At 45.3% G+C, this 21,610-nt stretch overlaps 2 protein-coding genes across 8 annotated transcripts in view; one reads left to right on the forward strand and one right to left on the reverse strand.

Moving 5' to 3' along the window:
* The window catches only part of ssr1 (signal sequence receptor, alpha), a 31,732-nt gene extending 27,552 nt beyond the window's left edge, over positions 1-4,180 (reverse strand). For 4 of the 6 annotated variants that reach the window (XM_078199381.1, XM_078199423.1, XM_078199372.1 and 1 more), the window contains exon 1: positions 3,994-4,180. In XM_078199381.1, coding sequence (XP_078055507.1) covers positions 3,994-4,066 — 73 coding nt within the window. In that variant the 5' untranslated portion in view covers positions 4,067-4,180. The remainder of the gene's footprint in view (positions 1-3,993) is intronic. The other 2 variants (XM_078199400.1, XM_078199390.1) reach the window with 1 other exon arrangement.
* Positions 4,181-4,611: 431 nt separating this feature from the next.
* The window catches only part of nphp3 (nephronophthisis 3), a 63,384-nt gene continuing 46,385 nt past the window's right edge, over positions 4,612-21,610 (forward strand). The window contains exons 1-5 of one of the 2 annotated variants that reach the window (XM_078199287.1): positions 4,612-5,042; positions 12,365-12,750; positions 13,632-13,757; positions 15,806-15,956; positions 18,359-18,511. In XM_078199287.1, the coding sequence (XP_078055413.1) occupies positions 12,430-12,750; positions 13,632-13,757; positions 15,806-15,956; positions 18,359-18,511 (751 nt within the window). In that variant the 5' untranslated portion in view covers positions 4,612-5,042; positions 12,365-12,429. The remainder of the gene's footprint in view (positions 5,043-12,364; positions 12,751-13,631; positions 13,758-15,805; positions 15,957-18,358; positions 18,512-21,610) is intronic. The other variant, XM_078199294.1, reaches the window with a different exon arrangement.

Here is a 21,610-nt window from a genome sequence, read left to right on the forward strand (position 1 = left end):
TGGAATCTGTGAGAATGGCGACCTAATGGAGACGATGAGCAAACAGGGCTCTGGAGGACAGGACATGAAGAGTTTATGCACCTCATGCTGAGGATAGAAGTTCCGCGAATGGTAAAATAGTCAAGGCGACAAAGGAACGTGCAAGGGTCTCAACAATGCAGAAGCTGAGCTGGGACACGTGGAGGAAATGTATGGACGTGGTAGTACACAGCCATCTTGGATCTGAAGCTCAGATTATCGATATAACAGGAAACCAAGATTACAAACTGCCTTTCTAAATCTCAGGTATTGACTAGGGAACTGGAAATGAAGGCTTTGGCTTTCCCAACGAGCTGGTGGAGTTACAGTGTGTATAAAACCAAGTGTAGGATAAGCAGTCCAACAGAAGAGAGGCGATTGAGAAATAGGACTGGGCGCCATTGCCATTGTGTGGTACATACCCCTGCAGATGATATCAATGGAAAGAAGCATGATGATGAGGAAGACGCCAAGGAGATAAGCGCATGGACAAGGGAGTAGAAAGTATTGCTAGAGATGCACTTGCTGTATTTGTGGAGGCAAAGAAAATGCCAAGCTAGGGAAGGGAGGCACAGTGGCACAGTGGTTAGCACTGTTGCCTCACAGCGCCAAGAACCCAGGTTCAATCCCCGGCTTGGGTCACTGTCTGTGTGGAGTTTGCACGTTCGCCCCATGTCTGTGTGGGTTCCCTTCGGTTTCCTCCCACAGTCTGAAAGACGTGCTGGTTAGGGTACATTGACCCAAACAGGCGCCAGAGTGTGGCGACTAGGGGAATTTCACAGCAACTTCATTGCAGTGTTAATGTAAGCCTTACTTATGTCTAATAAATAAAAAATAAACTTGCTACAGAGTTAGATGTCAGAGAAGGGCAGATAGAGAATCATCATCCTCAGAGATTGATAATGTGGGTGGCACAGTGGTTAGCACTGCTGTCTCACAGCGCCAGGGACCTGGGTTTGACCCCTGGCTTGGGTCACTGTGCGGAGTCTGCACATTCTCCATGTCGGCGTGGGTTTCCTCCCACAATCCGAAAGACGTGCTGGTTAAGTGCATTGGCTATGCTAAATTCTCCCGCAGTGTACCCGAACAAGCGCCGGACAGTGGCGACTAGGGGATTTTCACAGTAACTTCAATGCAGTGTTAATGCAAGCCTGCTTGTGACATTAATAAATAAACGTAAACTTATAAAAAACTTTTAAAAAGACATTTGAGTTAATAGTGGAATGGATGACAAGATTTCACGTTTACTGTAACAAACAAACTGAAAGCACTATTGACTAAACACGCTGTTGGCAACTTGTACTTAAAACGACAGAACACTTCTAACACAACCAAAAAAAACACCATCAGGTGGGCGTTACACTGCCTTTCAAGTTGACATTCAATTCTCACAAAATCGATGCAAGGTGATTCGTAGCTTGTTTACCTGTTCTTTTCCTTTTATCAACCTGGGAACTTTTAATCTCAGCATTGTCCTCCACAATGAGGTCATCCCATTTCCCTGTTCCCCCTCCCCACCGCCAAGATTCTTCCTCTGGCGCAAGCATGGGGAGATAATACTATAGTACACTGCTAATCCAGATGCCCAGGCTAATGCGCTGGGGATACAGGTTCAAATCCCACCACAGCAATAAAATGGAATTTATAATATCATTAATAAATATGGAATACAAGGCCAGTCTCAGTAATGGTGACCATGAAACCATCGTCGCCTGCTGTAAAAACTCATCTGGTTTGCCAATGTCCTTTAGGGAAGGAAATCTGTCATTTTTATCTGGTGTGGCCCACACGTGATTCCAAATCCACAGCAAACCCAGAACTGCCCTTTGAAATGGCCGAGCAAGCAACTTAATTCATGGACAATTAGGGATGGGCGACAAATCATTGCAGAAGGAGGCCATTCAGCGCTTCAAGTCTGCACCGACCACAATCCCACCCAGGCCCTATCCCCACAACCCCATACATTTACCCTAGCTGGTCCCCCAACACTAAGCATGGCCAATTCACCTAACCCGTACATCTTTAGAGTGTGGGAGGAAACTGGAGCACTTGGAGGAAACCAACGCAGACACGGGGAGAACATGCAAACTCCATACAGACAGTGACCCAAGCCAGGAATCGAACCCGAGTCCCTGGCGCTGTGAGGCAGCAGCGCTAACCACTGTGCTGCCCCAAATGCTAGTCCATCCACATTTGTATGAAAAAATAAAGAAAAGCAAGCTAGGTGAATATTTCAACCTTACTTTAATGCCTCACAAATTTGATATTTTAAATCAAAGTGCAAGATCCCACCCACATTCCTGCATGGTGAACCACAGCACCATGCTGTCTCCAGCTGCTCTCCCTCTCCCAGATCCTGGCAGACTAACTGTGTCTGGAATTTTCACCGTTATCTTAGAAACCCTCCCCTCTCAAAGCTCATTTTCACAGTAGCATGAATCACCTGGGCCTTGTATCCAGGTACAAAATGCTGATCAGCTGTCCTTAAGAGTTCAACTCTCTTTCATTTGGGAATGAAATGGACAATTTAAAGAACAAGTCTTTACAATCTAACATTCTCTACACTTTTCTGGAACGTTGTAGACTCCAGTCTAGCCACGTTGCGTAAAATTGCAATCTATTTAATGAGTTGTGTACAGAGGAAAAAAATCAGATTTAAAACTACTCTGAAGAGTTACACAGACTTGAGATACTAACTCTACTTCTCTCTCCACAGATACAGCCAAACCTGCTGCTTTTTTCCGATTTTATTTCAGATCTCCAGCATCCGCACTATTATTGTTCTGCTTTTACATTAAAACTACACCTACGGATCTCTTGCCAGAGGATGCAAGAGAAGTAGGCCATTTGGCCCATCGAGTCTGCTCTACCAATGAGATCACAGCTGACCTGATATAATCCTCAACTCCACTTTCTCGCCTTTATTCCTATAACCTGGGATTCCCTTACCGATTAAATATCTGTCCACCTCTGACAGTAAAAATGTGTTATTAAAATTCCAAGCAAGTCTGAACCATAAAAAGAGCCCTGTGAGAGTGTCATCATGACAGAGCATGCCAGTAGTGTCAACTTGAAGGTGGTAGGAATTCAACATGTGGGAAAGCGGAGGGGGGAAAAATACTGAATTAAAAACCTGGGGAAATGAATGGAAAGTGTTTGAACAAGAGGGGATATGGGAGGAAAGGGTTTGAATGAGAGGGGATATGGGAGGAAAGGGTTTGAATGAGAGGGGATATGGGAGGAAAGGGTTTGAATGAGAGGGGATTTGGGAGGAAAGGGTTTGAATGAGAGGGGATATGGGAGGAAAGGGTTTGAATGAGAGGGGATATGGGAGGAAAGGGTTTGAATGAGAGGGGATATGGGAGGAAAGGGTTTGAATGAGAGGGGATTTGGGAGGAAAGGGTTTGAATGAGAGGGGATATGGGAGGAAAGGGTTTGAATGAGAGGGGATATGGGAGGAAAGGGTTTGAATGAGAGGGGATATGGGAGGAAAGGGTTTGAATGAGAGGGGATATGGGAGGAAAGGGTTTGAATGAGAGGGGATATGGGAGGAAAGGGTTTGAATGAGAGGGGATATGGGAGGAAAGGGTTTGAATGAGAGGGGATATGGGAGGAAAGGGTTTGAATGAGAGTCAGTGCATGTTGAAGAGGCAACTTAAATAAGGCTGGAGGTGAGAGGGAGTGAGAGCAGCTCCTCACAGTGACAGGAGCAGCCAGGGATGCAGCAGACTGACTGACACGTCAGCTGTAAACTGGGCAGCGTGAGAGGCCCAGATCCCCGCCTCCCCAGCCCCAGCCTCCCCCCTGTCACAGCGGGGAAGCCAGGCTGGACTGATCCGGGTGAGGATGGGCGCACCGCGGGGAGAGGGGGGTTAAAATGGAGCCTGTGGGCCGCCGGTTAGCGAGCGCCAGGTCAGCAGCAGCCGCCGCCTCCCCTCCCCCTCACACACACAGAGACTGTCCGCTCTCGCTTACCCGGGCCTTGCTGGAGCAGGCTGAGGGGGAAGGCCAGCAGCAGCAGCAGGAGGAGGTTGTGGAGCCTGCCCATGGCGGGGTGGTTGAGCGGCGCTGGGTGGGTTGCCGGCCGGGGGGAGACTCAACTGCTCAATTCCGCTCGCTCCGAATGGCGTCTCTCTCCATCCGGGCACCGCGCTGCCAGGGCAAAGGGCGAAGGTCAGACCCGCCCCCAAAAAGGTCAACCGCTTTATCCAGTGTTTTTTTTATTTTTAAAAAATAAGTGTACACTTTTTCAGATGAGCGAAGACTGGACGAGGTGTAAAATTACCAAATAATTTGATGGAAAAACCAAGGAGGGAAAGCTGGAAAGTGAGCGGGAGACACGTCCTTTGGCGCGTCTGACGCCATGAAGCGTGCGTGCCTACAACGTAATGACGCCCGTCTGCGCGTGCGCCTGACGTCGGCGATGTGCATTACGTGCGTCCGACGGGTGGACGCTCGCCTAACTTCCGTGCCAGACTGGCATGCGACGTGATGACGTACGTATGACGTATGTTCCATACGCGTGACGACTGTGCCGTACATACGGGGTGGCGCCCATCTGACGTTTACGCCGTACGTGCCATGCGGCGTGCTGACGCTTTCGGCGTAACCAGGGGCAGCGGCAGGGCCAAGATGGTGGCGTGGGTGCTGAGGGGGAGAGCTGTTGCTGCCCACCGCCCGGTCCTCAACCCAGAGCCGCTTTAATCACCGCCTCTCCGCCCCGGCCAGCTCTCTCCTCTCGCCGTTCCGGGTCGCAGGAAGGCCCCCTTCCCCCCCCCAATCCGGTTAACGCGCTCCCAGTCCAAGCAATGCCCTGGCTATTCGGCAGCAGCGGCAGCACAGTTACTAGCGGGTTTGCGCGCTCACCGCCCTTTGCATATACATTACCGCGCTGTCAGCTGTCCCCAGAGCCATGGGACATCAGCATAGCCCCCAGTAAGCCCCAGGGAAGGGCACTGTGCTGCTGGTGACTTTGACAGTCTGTGCAATAGGGGCGTCGACACACAGCAATGATGTTGCACAGGGTAAGTTTAACGTTTATTTATTAGTGTCACAAGTAGGCTTACATTAACACCGCAATGAAGTTACTGTGAAAATCCCTGAGTCGCCACACTTCAGCGCCTGTTCGGGTACACTGAGGGAGAATTTAGCATGGCCAATGCATCTAACCAGCACGTCTTTCAGACTGTGGGAGGAAACCCACACAGACACGGGGAGAATGTGCAGACTCCACACAGACAGTGACCCAAGCCAGGAATTGAACCCGGGTCCCTGGCGCTGTGAGGCAGCAGTGCTAACCACTGTGTTGTCCTAAGTCAGGCCACATTCCCTTTCTTGCACCTGACTCTCCATCATGGGTCAGGATAGCCGTGGTGTGGAGATGCTGGCGTTGGACTGGGGTGGGCACAGTAAGAAGACTCACAACACCAGGTTAAAGTCCAACAGGTTTATTTGGAATCACGAGCTTTCAGAGTGCTGCTCATTCAGATGGAGGAGCAGCGCTCTGAAAGCTCGTGATTCCAAATAAACCTATTGGACTTTAACCTGGTGTTGTGAGACTTCTAACTGGGTCGGGGTGAGTGAGGGATTGGCCATTTTAAGACTGAGATGAGCAATTTCATCAGTCAAGAGGTTGTGAATCTTTGGAATTTTCTACTCCAGAGAGTTATGAGTGTTCAGTCATTGAGAATATTCGGATTGGAGATTTTAGGCACATGTGGGATATTTGAACATCGTGGCAATGTGGTGTTTCAGCAGATCATGCATGGTCCAAATTGCAGGTTAGGGTGATTGGCCATGCTAAATTGCCCCTTAGTGTAGGTTAGGGGGATTAATGGGGTAAATACGTGGGGTTACGGGGATAGGGCCGAGGTAGGATGCTCTGTTGAAGAGTCGGCGCAGACTCGAGGGACTGAATGGCTGCCTTCTGCATTGTAGGGATTCTATTCTGTGATTCTATCTCATTGAATGATGTTGCAGGCTCATGGGAGCAAGTGATTTGGCTTATTCCTATTTGCTGTGTTCTCACTCTGCCTTTTCTCTTGTCTCTTTTATGTTTAGACTTTTTCTTTCCTTTCAGGAGGGAGGGAATGTCAAGGATGAATTTTTCAGTGCTAGCTGTCTCGGGCTTCTCAACCCGCCAACCTATATATTTTTGTCTCCCTCTCTCTGTCCCCATCTAACCTCCCTTCAGTCTTGAACCTTTGAATGTGCTGCTGTCTTCAAAACTGTTGCCCATCTTTCCCTCAGCTCTGTGTTTGAACTTTTCCAATTAACGTTCTGCCCTGAAGCAGCTCTAATCAAAGCCACGAATGACATTTGTGCACTATTCTTCCTCTAATTTCATGACTGTCCTGCAGCCTTTGATAACTTCAACCATACTATCTTCTTCAGCATGTCTTCTCCAGTTTCCAACTGAATGGGACTGCCCTCATTGGTTCTACCTTGTCTATACGGGCATAGTCAGAGATTTTCTTTTAAGTATCCCTGCTTCCAGAAAATATCTTTGGCCATCCCCTACTTCTCATTTACATGTTGCCCCTTGATGACACCATCCAAAGACATTTGCGGCGTCAGTTATCTCAGTTGGCTGGACGACTTGTTTGCGATGCAGAGCAATGCAACAACAGTGCAGTTCAACTCCTATATCAGCTGAGGTTATTCACGAAGGCCCTGTCTCCTCAACCTTGCCCCGCGCCTGAGGTGTGGTGATCCTCTGGTTAAATCGCCATTGGTCAGGTCAGCCCCTTTGAGGTCATTCTGGGAGCGAGTGTTCCCGGCTAAAAGCTTTATAATACAGCTACGGATGCATCTATGATACATACACTCCCATGTATTCATCAAGAGAATAATACTGTCCAAGCTATAAGGTAGTAACGCTGAAGGATATTGCCTAAGCACTCAAGAACAACGGAGCAGACCTGTTCCTCAGAGAGAGGCAATCATTTGTATCAAATCTGAGGTCACATTTCTTCAATTCCAAGGTGTCCCATAACCACCTCAAGGATGCACAGAGGATTTTTGATTTTCTAAAGGACTTTGATGTGGCTGGTACAGAGTAAACAGTTTCTTATCAGGCTGATCTGGAAAGGTTTATTGTTTACAGTCAATAGTTGCTCAAGACTCAGACATTATTGTATTGTAGGTCATCACAAGGTGTCGTTTTATGAGTTGGTCAAGCAACTGGGATACTACCGAATGTGCACAAGTCTGTATGTCATAGAGAAGTTTGTCTGGAACTTTTTCTAATATAGCCTCACTCTGTTATGAAGAGAAGTTTGAACTTTTTTCTGATATGGGCTCTCTCTGTATGTTATAAAGAGAAGTTTGTCTGGAACCTTTTATGGCCTCATGAATAATCATAGTAGTTATGAAGGTGACTGTAAAATATGGACTATTGTACAGATCTCCCAATTTTTATGATGGATGATAGGATATCTTCCTGGTTGGTTGATCATGTTAAAGATACAGAGGTGATGGGCACTGTTGGATTAAGGACTGAGAACACATATAAAGAGAGTCTGCTGCGACATTGGCCGAACGGTTAGGAAGCAGAGATTTGTTTTTCTGCACCTTGTGAATAAACCTACTAACAACGCAAAGCTCTGTGTCTTGTTTTGTACTTCAGCTGGTTTGAATTTATTTAATAGCATACGTTTCTTGCTTGTCTCGGGGAAGATGGACTCTGCGCTATTTGTCACTGCGTCAAAACCCTGGAACTCCAGCCCTAACGGCACTGTTGTTCTACATGCATCAGATAGACTATAGTGGTTCAAAGAAGGTAGCTCACCATCACCTTCTGAAAGGCATTAGGGATGGGCAATAATGCTGGCCTCATCAGCAATACTTGCATCTCATAAATGAATAGAAAAATATTTCTTTTTTATTGTGGTGTTTACTATTTTGCTACACACAATACTAAGGAGACATATCCCTCAGAACCAGAGAATGATAGCGCATCAAAGAGCGAATTGTGACTCCAATGGAAAAGTCAATTTCAGTATTGACCAAAAGTAACTTGTTCAGCAAGCTAAATTTAATAAGAATGTTGCAATTTAAGCACCATTAATGAAAGTTCTCTGATGATTCGAATGTATAGAATCCTGCATTTTTACAACATGGGGGGCAGAGTGGTTAGCACTGCTGCCTCTCAGCCGGGGACCCGGGTTCAATTCCCAGCTTGGGTGCCTGTCTATGTGGAGTCTGCACATTCTCCCTGTGTCTGCGTGGGTTTCCTCCGGGTGCTCCGGTTTCCTCCCACAGTCCAAAGATGTGTGGGTTAGGTTGATTGGCCATGCTAAATTGACCCTAATATCAGGGGGATTAGCAGGGTAAATGTGTGGGGTTACGGGACTAGGGCCTGGGTGGGATTGTCGTCGGTGTAGGCTCGATGGGCCAAATGGCTTCCTTCTGCACTGTAGGGATTCTATGATGGAGGGACATCATTTAGCTGTTATGACTGCACTGGTTCTCTGCAAGAGCTAATTGCTAAGTCGCATCCCCTTTGAAACTGAAGTACATAACCTCCTCAGCTTGAAAAGTATCTTTCACATGTTTTAGATGTATGCCAGCTCCCTGAAACGTCTTGAGGACCTCCTCCAGGCTTGCACCGTGCTGTTGGGGAGGTGAAACTAAGACTTTGTCCTCGTAAACCACCATTTTGGGGATTCCTTGTAACAGGCTCTCCATGGTGCGTTGAACAATGGCGCAGGCTGATGAATCATCGGGCGTACTGATACAACCCCCTATGGGTATTTATTATAATTAGCTTCCTGGAGTCTTCTTTCAGTTTCAGTTGTTGATGAGCATCACTTTGGTCTAGCTCGGTATATTTGAGGTCCCCTGCTAACATAACACTGAGTTCCACTATCCTCGGAACGGGGTAATGATCTAGCTGAGCACCCCTGTTTACTGTGAGTTTTTAGTCCACACTGATCCCCACAGTGCGGTCTGGTTTTAGGGTGGGCTCAATAAGCACGGCCCATTTGGAAAAGTGCACAGGATGGATGATGCCCAGGCCTTCCAACCTCTTCAGTTCAACCTCCAGTTTCCAGCGTAACACAGTGCGTTGGGCGAGCTCGGAAAAACCTAAGTGTAACCTCAGAATTTAGATAAACTTTAGCTTTAACCCTTTTATCCAACCCAGTTCTCTCTGGAATACCTCCAGATATTTGCATTGGAGCTATCAGAATTCCCCATCCTGGACATTAAATATTTCCAGCCAGTTCAGTTTCATTTGTTTTAACCAGTCCTGTCCCATGAGACTGGGCCTCTGTCCTTCAGTCACCATGATGGGTAGCTGAGTTGACTGGTTCCCACAGGACACAGGCATGGACCTTATCCCCACCATTTTTAGTGTCTCTCCAGTGTCTGTTGCCAGAGTAGCTTTAGAATGGTAAGACTTGAGGGTTGCAGTGCCTTCTGGAGACCTCAATGGGAGGGGTCATGCTAAGATGGATCTTATTGAGTGTGTAAGCCTCAGATCCCTCCTTTGGCTCCTCCACCAGCTTATCCACAGGGATTGTTTCCGTCATATTTTAGGAGCGTTCTGTGCAGCCTGCTTTGCTTTACATTGAACTTGCAGGTGAGCCTTCTCCCTGTATCTGAAACAGATAAAATTCTTGCACTGGCATGTCTCTTGGGAATGGTCTCCACAATGCTGAAAACATGCCTCAGACCCTGGTGCTGAACGTTTCTTCTCTCTCTTCTCTGGCTCTGCTGTTGGACTGTTCCTGGCAGCAGCTGTTTCCCACCACAACTGGTTCACCTTGCTCTGTACACCTTGCGGCTTGCAAGCACCTTGCTCAGTGCACTGTCGCTTGGGCCATCTCTACTGCTTTTCCTAGTGAAATCTTGGTTTCCGCAAGCAGTTTTTTTTTGGATGTTGAGACAGTTGATCCTACCAACCAAACGATCCCTCAGCATGTCTCCTAACGAAGGCCTGAACTTGCAGTGCCCAACCAGTCATTGAAGTCCGACCACAAAGTCTGAGACCGTCTCTCCTGGATCCCTAACAGCAGAGTGGAATTTGCACCACTGCATGATAATGGAAGATTGGGGGTTATAATGATCCGTAACTGAGTCATAGATTCATAGAGGTTTACAGCATGGAAACAGGTCCTTCGGTACAACTTGTCCATGCCACCCTTTCTTTTAAACTAGTCCCAATTGCCCGCATTTGGCCCATATCCCTCTATACCCATCGTATCCATGTAACTGTCTAAATGCTTTTTAAAAGACAAAATTGTACCCATCTCTACTACTACCTCTGGCAGCTCGTTCCAGACACTCATCAAATTGACTAACTGGTCGAAGGTTTTTGTGTCTGGACCTATGGGTGACGTCAAACACATCACCAGATTGAGTCTGTGGGCCACAGAAAGAGCCATATCACTACCTGCTTCACCGCGGTTGTTATTTCGTTTGCCATGAGAAAATAACGCAGTCTCTCAATCTACTGCCCCAACTCCTGACTTCGGGGTAGAAGGTTCTATTTTCCCAAATAGCGGCATCTTTAAAATGGAGTCTATACCTTTTTTCCTCCAGACTTGGAGTGATCACACTCCTCACTCTCTAACTCTGCACTGCAGGCTTTCAGCGAGTGATCTGGTTTGTCCTCATCGCCAGTGTGATAACCCGAAGTGACAGTTAACAAAATTGAAGATTTATTGAATATAAAGAACTATTTCCGACTATAGGTTTAACAGCACAACTATATACAACTCCCAACAACACCCTGACTCCAACGGTCGACTAACAGCCCTGGGGATCAGTGCCCTCGCGCTCCATTGGCTGAGGTTTGTGCTCTCACACTCCATTGGTTCCGGCCCGGTCATGTGGCCTGTGAAGGATCGCCTCTTAAGGAGGCCACGCTACCACTCCTATCGAACCCTTTTCATAGTTTTAAAGACCTCTATTAAAGCACTCCCCAATCTTCTCTTTTCGAGAGTTAAGATCATTAGTTTGTTCGGTTTTTCCTGATAGTTATAACCTTTCAGTCGTGGTATCATCCTTGTAAACCTTCTCCAGTATCTCTGTACCCTCATAATATGGACACCAGAACCGTTTACACTTCTCAAAGTATGGTCCAGTTTTTGTAAGTTTATATAACTTTCCCAGCTTTACAATTCTGTTCTTCTAGAAAGGATGCACTGCTCCTGTTAGCATGATCCACATTCCAATAACCCACTCCTCACATTTCTCTTCATTCATTGGGCCATTTTAACTCTATGCCTTCCCCTTCTCAACTCATTGACTTCTGGAAATGTTTATTTTTTCCTCGCTTATCTCACCAAAACTCCAAAACGCTGAACATTCTTCTCTTGCCCTCTCGTGGACGGACAAGCTTTGGTTTCTCTAATCTCTAATCGCAGCTAAGTATCCTCTTGTACCCCGTACATGACCTTGATCTTCTCCCTAAAGTAAGGCAATGAAACGCTGAGTGCAATACTCTAACTTTTAATTCATTCGTGGGACATGTGTGTCGCTGGCTGGCCAGCATTTATTGCCCATCCCTAGTTGCCCTTATTCAGAGGGCAGTTGAGAGTCAACCACATTGCTGTGGCTCTGGAGTCACATGTATAGAGTTCACAAGAATGATCCCTGGAATGAAGAGCTTGTCATATGAGGAACGGTTGAGGACTCTGGGTCTGTACTCGCTGGAATTTAGAAGGATGAGGGGGGATCTTATTGAAACTTACAGGATACTGCGAGGCCTGGATAGAGTGGACATGGAGAGGATGTTTCCGCTAGTTGGAAAAACTAGAACCAGAGGGCACAACCTCAGGCTGAAGGGCCGATCCTTTAAAATGGAGATGAGGAGGAATTTCTTCAGTCAGAGAATGGTGAATCTGTGGAACTCTTTGCCGCAGAAGGCTGTGGAGGCCAGGTCATTGAGTGTCTTTAAGACGGAGATTGATGGGTTCTTGATCGATAAGGGGATTAGGGGTTATGGGGAAAAGGCAGGAGAATGGGGATGAGAAAAAAATCAGCCATGATTGAATGGCGGAGCAGACGCGATGGGCCGAGTGGCCTAATTCTGCTTCTATGTCTTATGGTCTTATGGACCAGACCAGATGAGGACGGCAGATTTCCTTCCCTAAAGGACATTAGGACTGCAGTGAGCAAGTACATTACTCAGCATTATGTTTGCAGTGTTATTTTCTTTGCTTCATTCAAGTTTTGTGGAGGCAGTCTTCCATCATTTAGAGCCTGATTTTCTATTATAGCAACGTTCTCTGAAGTTTTTGGGATAACTCAATGTCAGAGTTGTAAAATTCCCAGCACGTCAATTTAAATGCTTTGAACCAGTATTATTTTTGTTGCTGTATGTATCATTTATTTACAGAAATTAATTTTCGGCCGTCGCTGTGAGGGAGCTATGGGCTAAAGGTGTCCACACCCACTGGCAAGATGGGAACGGCGTCTTCGCTGATTGGCCCAAATGAAGTCATTGAAGACACGGATGGTGGTGGAGGGGAGGCTTGCGAGATTCCGGTGGAAGTCAAACCCAAGGCCAGACTGTTGCGTAGCTCCTTCAGACGGGGTCCACGTGTAATTGGGGCAAGCTTTAAATCAACAGCTTCAGTTGACCTTGAATATACTGCAGAGTACGAGCGACTGAAGAAAGAATATGAAATCTTTCGCGTCAGTAAAAATAATGAGATTGCCTCCATGCAGAAGAAGGAAACCAAACTGGACAAGGAAAACAAAAGGTTGAGGGCAGAGCTTCAGGTGAGAATTAATTGTTGAAAGATGGAAGATCATTGGCCTGAAATGTTAACTCTGTTTCTCTCTCTCTCTCTCCCCCTCCATAAATGCTGCCTGACTTACTGATTGTTGATTAGCACTGCTGCCTCACAGCTCTAGGGACCCGCGTTCAATTCCTGGCTTGGGCCACTGTCTGTGTGGAGTCTGCACGTTCTCCCCGTGTCTGCGTGGGTTTCCTCTGGGTGCTCCGGTTTCCTCCCACAGTCCAAAGACGTGCTGGGTAGGTGCATTGACCATACTAAATTCTCCCCCAGTGTACCCAAACAGGTGCCGGAGTGTGGCAACTAGGCGATTTTCACAGTAATTTAATTGCAGTATTAATGTAAGCCGACTTGTGACAAATAAATAAACTTTTACTTTAACTTTTTATTTCCAATTTCCAGCATCTGCAGTGCTCTGTTTTTGTATTAAGATCCTCCCTGTGCTCTCCCTTCTGATCTGCTATGATGTTCAGTGTGCATTATAGGCAGTCCTTCATGTGTGTTTGCAATTCTCCTTTATTTTCACTTCGAGAACAACGGGTGAGATTCTCCGGCCTCCCTGTGGCATGTTTCTCGACGGCCTGCTGTTAGTCGGTGGTAGGAACCTCTGGTTGTGCTGCTGTCAATGGGATTTCCTACTGAATCCCCCCCCCCCGCCCCCCCAGCCCTCACAGCCAGCTGTGTGCCACTAGCGGGACCGGAAGACGCTGCTGGCATGAACAGCTGGATGGATTCACCCAACGTGATGATGATACCTTCGGAACAAGTCATGTTTATTGTTTAATATTGAAAATGTCAACTCCGTCCCCTAACCACGTCAAAGGAAAAGAGATCTTGTAACCCATGTGATACTGTATTCTACAGGCTCTCCAGAAAACCTACCAGAAGATACTCCGAGAGAAAGAAACCGCCCTGGAGGCAAAATACCAGGCCATGGAGAGAGCGGCTACGTTTGAGCATGACAGGGATAAAGTAAAGAGGCAGTTTAAGGTAATCGCAACCAACAAGCACCAGGCCTTAAAGGGAATTTTTGGAAATTGGTAAAGAGGAAAACAAAGGTTGTCGTATCAATAATGCATATGTGTTCTTCAATATGCAGCAAAAATAATATTGAGTTGAATTGTATTCAGGAAGTCGTGTGGAGTTCAGGTCAGGTTGTGTGTGTGTGATTTGTCCCAGATAGCGTGTTTCAATGCCTTGGCTGCATTGCTTCACTGTTGAGGTGTGGCACTAGATGGAGCGCCGTAAGGTGTTTTCCGTTCACACAAAAACGGTCATTTCTAAAGCAAAGTTGGCCCATCTGTATATCAATCTTGCAGCAATTCTTGGTTTCCAGCGTGGGTCAGTTGGGAGCAATTCTTGTCTTGAAGTCACAAGTTGCATTGTAGCGATCTGAACACACAGATCAAGGCTGATACTCCAGTGTTGCATTGAGAGAGAGCTGACGGGCGTCCATTGGATAAAACTTTAAGCTTTAGCTGTCTGCTACATAGCACAAGAAATAGAAGCAGAGGCAGGCCACCAGGCCCTTAAAGTTTATTGATTAGTCACAAGTAAGGCTTGCATTAACACTACAATTAAATTACTGTGAAAATCCCTTGGTCGCCACACTCTGGCACCTGTTCGGGTACACTGAGGGAGAATTTAGCATGGCCAATGCATCTAACCAGCACATCTTTGGGACTGTGGGAGGAAACCCACGCAGACATGGGGAGAATGTGCAAACTCCACACAGACAGTGACCTAAGCTGGGAATTGAACCTGGGTCCCTGGTGCTGTGAGACAGCAATGCTAACCACTGTGCCACCGTGCCGCCCAGCCATTCAATACGATCGTGGCTAATCTATGCCGGCCTCAACATATTTTCTGTCCCATTTCCCCGTCGCCCTCTATTCCTCAATCTATCAAATATTTATCCACCTCCACTACCTAATGATCCAGCCTCCACTACCCTTTAGGGCAAAGAATTCCAGAGATTCGCCACCCTCTAAGATCCATTAAAAAAAGAGTAGAGGACTTACCTCTGGTGCGCTGGCTGATGTTTATCCCTCAATCAATATCATAAAAACAGATTATCTGGTAGTTATGATATTACTGCTTGTGGGAACTTGTGTAAATTGGCTGCTGTGTTTCCTGTATAGTATGCCATTGTGATTTATTCTTTTGACCACACTCTTCAAAAATGCCATGAAATAGCACAGTTTTCTTTGTTACATAAAATCCAGCATGTTAGATTATGATTTCCACTTCAATAGAGAAAGTTTTAATTTGTCAAATTGCTTTCCTTTATTTAAGGATGCAAAGCATGCATCAAGGTGTAACATGTACAGGATACATTTACTATCCTACAATGTCCTTCATTTTTATTGGTTTCCCATCTCATGTATTGAATGAAAACGATAGCCAAGTAGCCCTTATTTGAACCAGGTAATTTTTGTTTTTCTCAGTCTCCACGTGTGTTTAAGGATACAGTTTTGTCTCTCTCATATCTAAGCTTCAATCTGCTTCAATATTGTAATTTTTTTTGGACCTTTCTTGCAACCAAAGTTTAAACTAAATTACGCTTATTTTTATATTTCTCGCATTTTCCCTTCCTTTCTTTCTTGCTTTGTTATCTTTACTCAGAGAGGTAAGATTATTTAGCTTATGGGCAATTTTCGCAACCTTGAATATTATGTAATAAAATGAAAGGTGGAAAGGTGGGTTCTATTCCCGGCTTGGGTCACTGTCAGTGTGGAGTTTGCACATTCTCCTCGTGTCTGCGTGGGTTTCCTCCGGGTGCTCCGGTTTCCTCCCACAGTCCAAAGATGTGCGGGTTAGGTTGATTGGCCATGCTAAAATTGCCCTTAGTGTCCTGGGATGCGTAGGTTAGAGGGATTAGTGGGTAAATATGTAGGGATATGGGGATAGGGCCTGGGTGGGATTGTGGTCGGTGCAGACTCGATGGGCCAAATGGCCTCTTTCTGTGTTGTAGGGTTTCTAAGAGTAATCCTAGATCTCTGGGTATTGGCGGTAAATGCGGCACTGTTTCATTTCAGATTTTCAGGGAAACCAAGGAGAAGGAAATTCAAGACCTATTGCGAGCTAAACGTGAGTTAGAAGCCAAACTTCAGAGACTGCAGGCTCAGGGGATTCAAGTGTTTGATCCAGCAGACTCTGATTCAGATGACAACCATACTGATATCACAGGTAAGACTGGAATACACATGTTTAAACTCTTTGTATGTTTTGCCCTGTGCAGTGCACTTTTACAGCTGATCTGAGAGATTCGTATACATTTCATCACTCCCTTCAGTTTGTAACCTGGCAATATCAAAGGTTGTGGCAATGTATGGACCAATTTAAACTTTTTTTTAGTTGCTGGAAAGAGAAACATGTTGCTGAAGCTTTTTGTCTTGCACTCATCAGGACAAATGCAAGACAAAAATTTCCAACAATCAACACAACTTGTACTACACTAGGAAAGAGTGTTGATTGGTTGGCAATTCAAGTCTGATTGGTTGAGTCATTGGCTTCTGGAGCTCCCGGGCAATTGAAAAAAGACACAAGGCTTAAACATGTTCCTTTCGTTTGCAAAGAATCCGTCTCCGTTTATGAACACACGCCACTTCTCACGAGCATGAATGTGTCAAATCACATGCTTGACTAATTATTTTAAATTGGTTGTTAATGTAGCATCAGCACAGTCAGGATTGTTCAGTCAGTGCTGCCCAATCACAGAATCACATTTAACAGTAGATGTTTTGTTTTGGGTTTTGCAAATGCAAGCTGGTTGAGTATGATCTGTTTTTTTTTTGGAGCTGGTATTGCTAGCTGTATCACTCTGTCCTGACCGTCTTTGTCACTCTTTCTGTAAGTGTCTCCTTTCTTCTCTCTCTCTCTGTCTCTCTCTGTGCGTGCCCCCTCCCTCCCACCCACCCCCATCCCTTTCTCAGTTGCTTGCTCTCCTTTTCCCTGCAGTATCTACAGGTGAAAGAGAAACTCACTGTTTAGGTTGGCAGTTGATGCTGTGTCTCGCATCACTCCAGGAAGAGGTGGGAAGGTTTGGTGTCTGTTTATGTCGATGGGCCAAATGGCCTCTTCCTGCACTGTAGATTCTATAACTCGATGATTTTATGTGAATGTACACAGAAGTAGAAACAAATGACAGCTCTGTGCAAGTATGGAACCGGAACGATAGCAGCTGAACTTGCATATAGATTTGCATTTAACAAATCTAAACTTAAAAACATCGTCCCAGTGTGTTTTGTTCTAACATAGTCGCTTAATAACTGCGAAGTTATGATGGATTTTAAATATTCCCAATCTTGACAAGTTGCGGCACAGTGGTTAGCACTGCTGCCTCACAGCGCCAGGGACCTGGGTTCAATTCCGGCCTCGGGTCACACTGTCTGTGTGGAGTTTGCACGTTCTCCCCGTGTCTCTGTGGGTTTCCTCCGGGTGCTCCGGTTTCCTCCCACAGTCCAAAGATGTGCGGGTTAGGTGGACTGGCCATGTTAAATTGTCCCTTAGTGTCAGGGGGATTAGCAGGGCAAATATGTGGGTTACGGGGATAGAGTCTGGGTGGGATTGTTGTCGGTGCAGACTCGATGGGCTGAATGGCCTCTTTCTGTACTGTAGGGATTCTATGAAGTGAAACATATATAAAGTCATAAAATCTATTGTTATGTGATTTCTTTGCTATGCCATGAATAAACGTCATGGATAAAGGTTTCATAAGTAGCAGAATTTCTATAACCAAAAGAGAAAATGCTGGAAAATCTCAGCAGGTCTGGCAGCATCTGTAAGGAGAGAAAAGAGCTGATGTTTCGAGTCCAGATGACCCTTGGTCAAAGCTGTAGTAGGATCTTGGCAGTATTTCTGTGTCTGACTTCATTCTTGTTTTTGTTAGCATTAATCTGTATATAGTCGACTTTATTTTCTCTGTCAGAGCTGCTCTCCGTCATTTATGGCTGGGTTCTGGATGATGATGTTGAACAGCTCCTTGGGTCCTTTGGCCAATGGTTGATCTGCCTCTCGCATTTCCTACTTCTGTCTCCTTTCAAAATCTAAAGTTGTGGAAAATTACATCCATGTAGAATTGTGTATCAGTGGTCCCTGAAATCTCTAGAAAGGGTTATGTGTTTCTGATGAAAGATTTTAAAAAAAAAGTTAGCAGAATGTGGCCGTATAATTTAAAGTCTGATTTTACAGAATAAAATCTATCAAAGGTGTACAGGGCAATGGAGCAAATGTGGTTAGGTTGCTGATCAGTATGATTTCATTGAACAGGTTCGAAGGGCCAAATGACCTCCAGTTCCTGTGATGTGTGAGGAAAAGCTAAGTAGATACTTAGGCAGGAGTGGCAGGAATTTACTTGCAAATGTTGGCTTGCAGTACTTCCATTTTGGTATAAATGACCTTAACATAGGCCTGTGTTGTGTGAGTATGATTGTATGGGTACTTCATTTTGGAGCTGCAGGAATGACGTTAACCTGGTGACTGGGTATATTATAGGTTTCTATTTTAGTTTTGTTGAGATCAGATTTCATGTTTCAGTTATTTTATTAATTGTGCCTTTTTAAAGATTGATGTCTGTTTGAATCTTTCAGCTACAGGCACTCAGTGTGAATACTGGAGTGGTGGGGTCCTAGGAAGTGAGCCATCTTTGGGCAGCATGATCCAGCTTCAACAGACGTTCCGAGGTCCAGAGTTTGCACAAAGTTCAATAGATGTGGAAGGACCTTTTGCCAATGTTAATCGAGGTACGCTATTAGTTGTTAGCAGTGAGATTTTTTTTTATTGTTCATTCGCGGGATATGGGCGTCTCTGGTTGGCCAGCATTTATTGCCCATCCCTAGTTGTCCTTGGAGGGCAGTTGAGAGTCAACCACATTGCTGTGGCTCTGGAGTCACATGTAGGCTAGACTGTGTAAGGACAGCAGATTTCCTTCCCTAAGGGACATTAGCGAACCAGATGGGTTTTTCCGACAATTGACAATGGTTTTGTGGTCATCGGTAGATTATTAATCCCAGATATTTTTTATTGACTTCCAATTCCACCATCTGCCGTGGCGGGATTCGAACCCAGGTCCCCAGAACATTTTTTTCTGGATTGATAATCTAGCGATAATACCACTAAGCTATTTGTTTCTTGGCATTTAAATATATTGGACTGTAATTTGCTGTGGCAGGCGGGACCTTGCAAAGCTTTTTAAATTTGCCTGGCAAAACACGCAAGTGCGAACTGATAACGGCACAGCTGAGAGAAACCAGACACCTGTAACCTGAGTGAACAAGGCAAACAACTGTGTATCTTCACCAATCTGTTGAAACATTGGGAAATTAACAGCGCTAGATCGAGAAGGTGGTGTAAATCTGAATGGATGAATTCAATGTCAAAACAGGAAAGAAAACAAAGAAACAGGGAAGCTTGGAATAAGAGAGGAGTCAGAAAGTCAAAGTTTAAAAAAAAACAAGCATTTGACTTTTAAAAAATATTTCCAAATGCACTTAAAACAAGAAGGATTGAGATTTCACACTTGTTTTCAGTGCTAGAGGTATGACTGACAATTAATGCTCATCATGTTGTTAAAAGGGCACTTTAACTTCCTGTGGTTAGGTTAGTTTATATCCACCTTGCGAGTAAAGGAACTTCACAACATTCGATGCATTTCAGTTGATTTCTACACTAAGAGAAGCTGTTTTAACAAAGTTAATGGTGGACCGTCGCATCTCAGTCAGCAACTTTTATATTTCTATGTTTAAAGCCACATCTGTCCATGCCTGAGTTTCTATTACGTTTTGTATTTAAAATAACAAGAGGTCACCATTAGCTTCACTGTCATCCTGCCAGCAAATTATGGGACAAAGGCTGGTGTTCTAAAGTATTTGTTTACATGTGTACTATGTTACGTTAAGCAGGATGTGGTGTTCTTGTCTGTAATTTCCGCCTGTGGTGAGGTCCCAGTGCATGTTAGATCATCTGATAAATAACTGAGAAGATTTAAAAGCACTGATTTTTAAAGCTGCATAATTTTGGAATTAAGTCAAAGCAAGTTCCAGATTAACTTGAGGCTGGTCAAAGAAAGCAGTTGTGTCTGGAAGAGCGAATAACTTAAGAGTTTAGCATAAACCAAGTTGCCATATGTCATTTGAGCATGGCTTGTGGATATTGTATCTTAGTTGTTATGATCTCTGTAGAGACTGATCATTTTAAAGATGTTAAGGAACTAGGGATGGGCAATAAATGCTGTGGAGATGCCAGCGCTGGACTGGGGTAAACACTGTAAGACGTCTCACAACACCAGGTTAAAGTCCACAGGTTTATTTGGTCGCAAAATCTCATTAACTGTCCTGTCTGGAGACAATACACATCTCTTTAACCTGTGCTTAACGCTCTCTCCACTCACATTGTCTGTACCTTTAAGACTTGACTACCTGTAAAGACTCGCATTCCAACCATTATTTTGTAAATTGAGTTTGTGCCTTTATGTGCCCTGTTTGTGAACAGAACTCCCACTCATCCGATGAAGGAGCAGCGCTCCAAAAGCTAGTGGCTTTTGCTACCAAATAAACCTGTTGGACTTTAACCTGGTGTTGTGAGACTTCTTACAATAAATGCTGGCCAGCCAGTGACGTCCATGGCCCACAATTGAATTTTTAAAAATTCCATGTTTTAAAACTTTTACTGTAACCGATGATTTAAAAAAACGCACTGTTACAGAATCCCTACAGGCCCATCGAGTCTGCATCGAACACAATCCCACTCAGACCCTATTCCCGCAACCACTCATATTTACCCTGTTAGTCCCCCTGACACTAGGGTTAATTTGGTATGGCCAATCCACTTAACCCCCATGTCTTGGGACTGAGGAAGGAAACCAGAGCACCCGGAGGAAACCCACGCAGACACGGGGAGAATGTGCATACTCCACACAGACAGTGACCCGAGGCTGGAATTGAACCCGGGTCTCTGGCGCTGTGAGGCAGCAGCGCTAACCGCTGTGCCACCATGCCATCAAGGTTGACGAAACACTTTGACTGGAGACCATCTCCCTTCCAAATCCGACTGTGGTAACTCACCAAGCCAAATAACCTTTTCTTTCTGCTGACCACACAAAGCTGGTGTCTGTCTGCGATATTGATTGTTGGCTGCTATCTGATCTCAGAGTGGCTTCCTCTGCCTTCTTCCCCATGGCAACATGAAACACATTAACCTCGTATCTGGGTAGAAATGCTAATTAGCTATCTTTAGTCCCAACTTCCTTTCATCTTGGAGGTAAGTGAGTGGACAGTTTATGGTACAACTGTTTACAACCGTCAGTGCCTTTCTATTTATTTATTTAGCGAATGCAAAGCCCCTAAGCCAAGCAGTTACTTCCGGTCCTGCTGTGTTGAGTGGAAATAGGCCTCTGCTGAGTTTGTGGATTGGACACAATGGATCAGCATTCGCGTTGTGCCCCCTGCCAGTACCCAGGCTAAAAGCTAACGATCTTATCAACCAACTAAATACCAAAGGAAGTTTCATGAGGAGAGTCCACACGGAATCCTAGTCAAAGTCCCAAAGTTGAAAGGAAGAGCTTTTCTGTGACTTTGGGAGACTGAGTGTACTCATTACAAACCCAGTGATTGCTGCCATTGTCTCCAAGTGTAAATACCTTGCTGCATCTTCTCAGTAAATCAATCTAAGCCTTCCTTTGATCTGTAACAATCAAGCCACCTAGGCTTGCTGTCAGGCAGACTTCAGAATAGGTAACATGATTTCCTTCATTTACCCAAAACTACAGTCCCAAAATAAAATAAATTTATAAACCTCATAACTGTAACATTGTCTAAAATGCAGCATAAATTTTAATGTGTTTT

This window comes from Mustelus asterias, chromosome 2 (genome assembly GCF_964213995.1).
Source record: "Mustelus asterias chromosome 2, sMusAst1.hap1.1, whole genome shotgun sequence".
Taxonomy (NCBI): domain Eukaryota; kingdom Metazoa; phylum Chordata; class Chondrichthyes; order Carcharhiniformes; family Triakidae; genus Mustelus; species Mustelus asterias.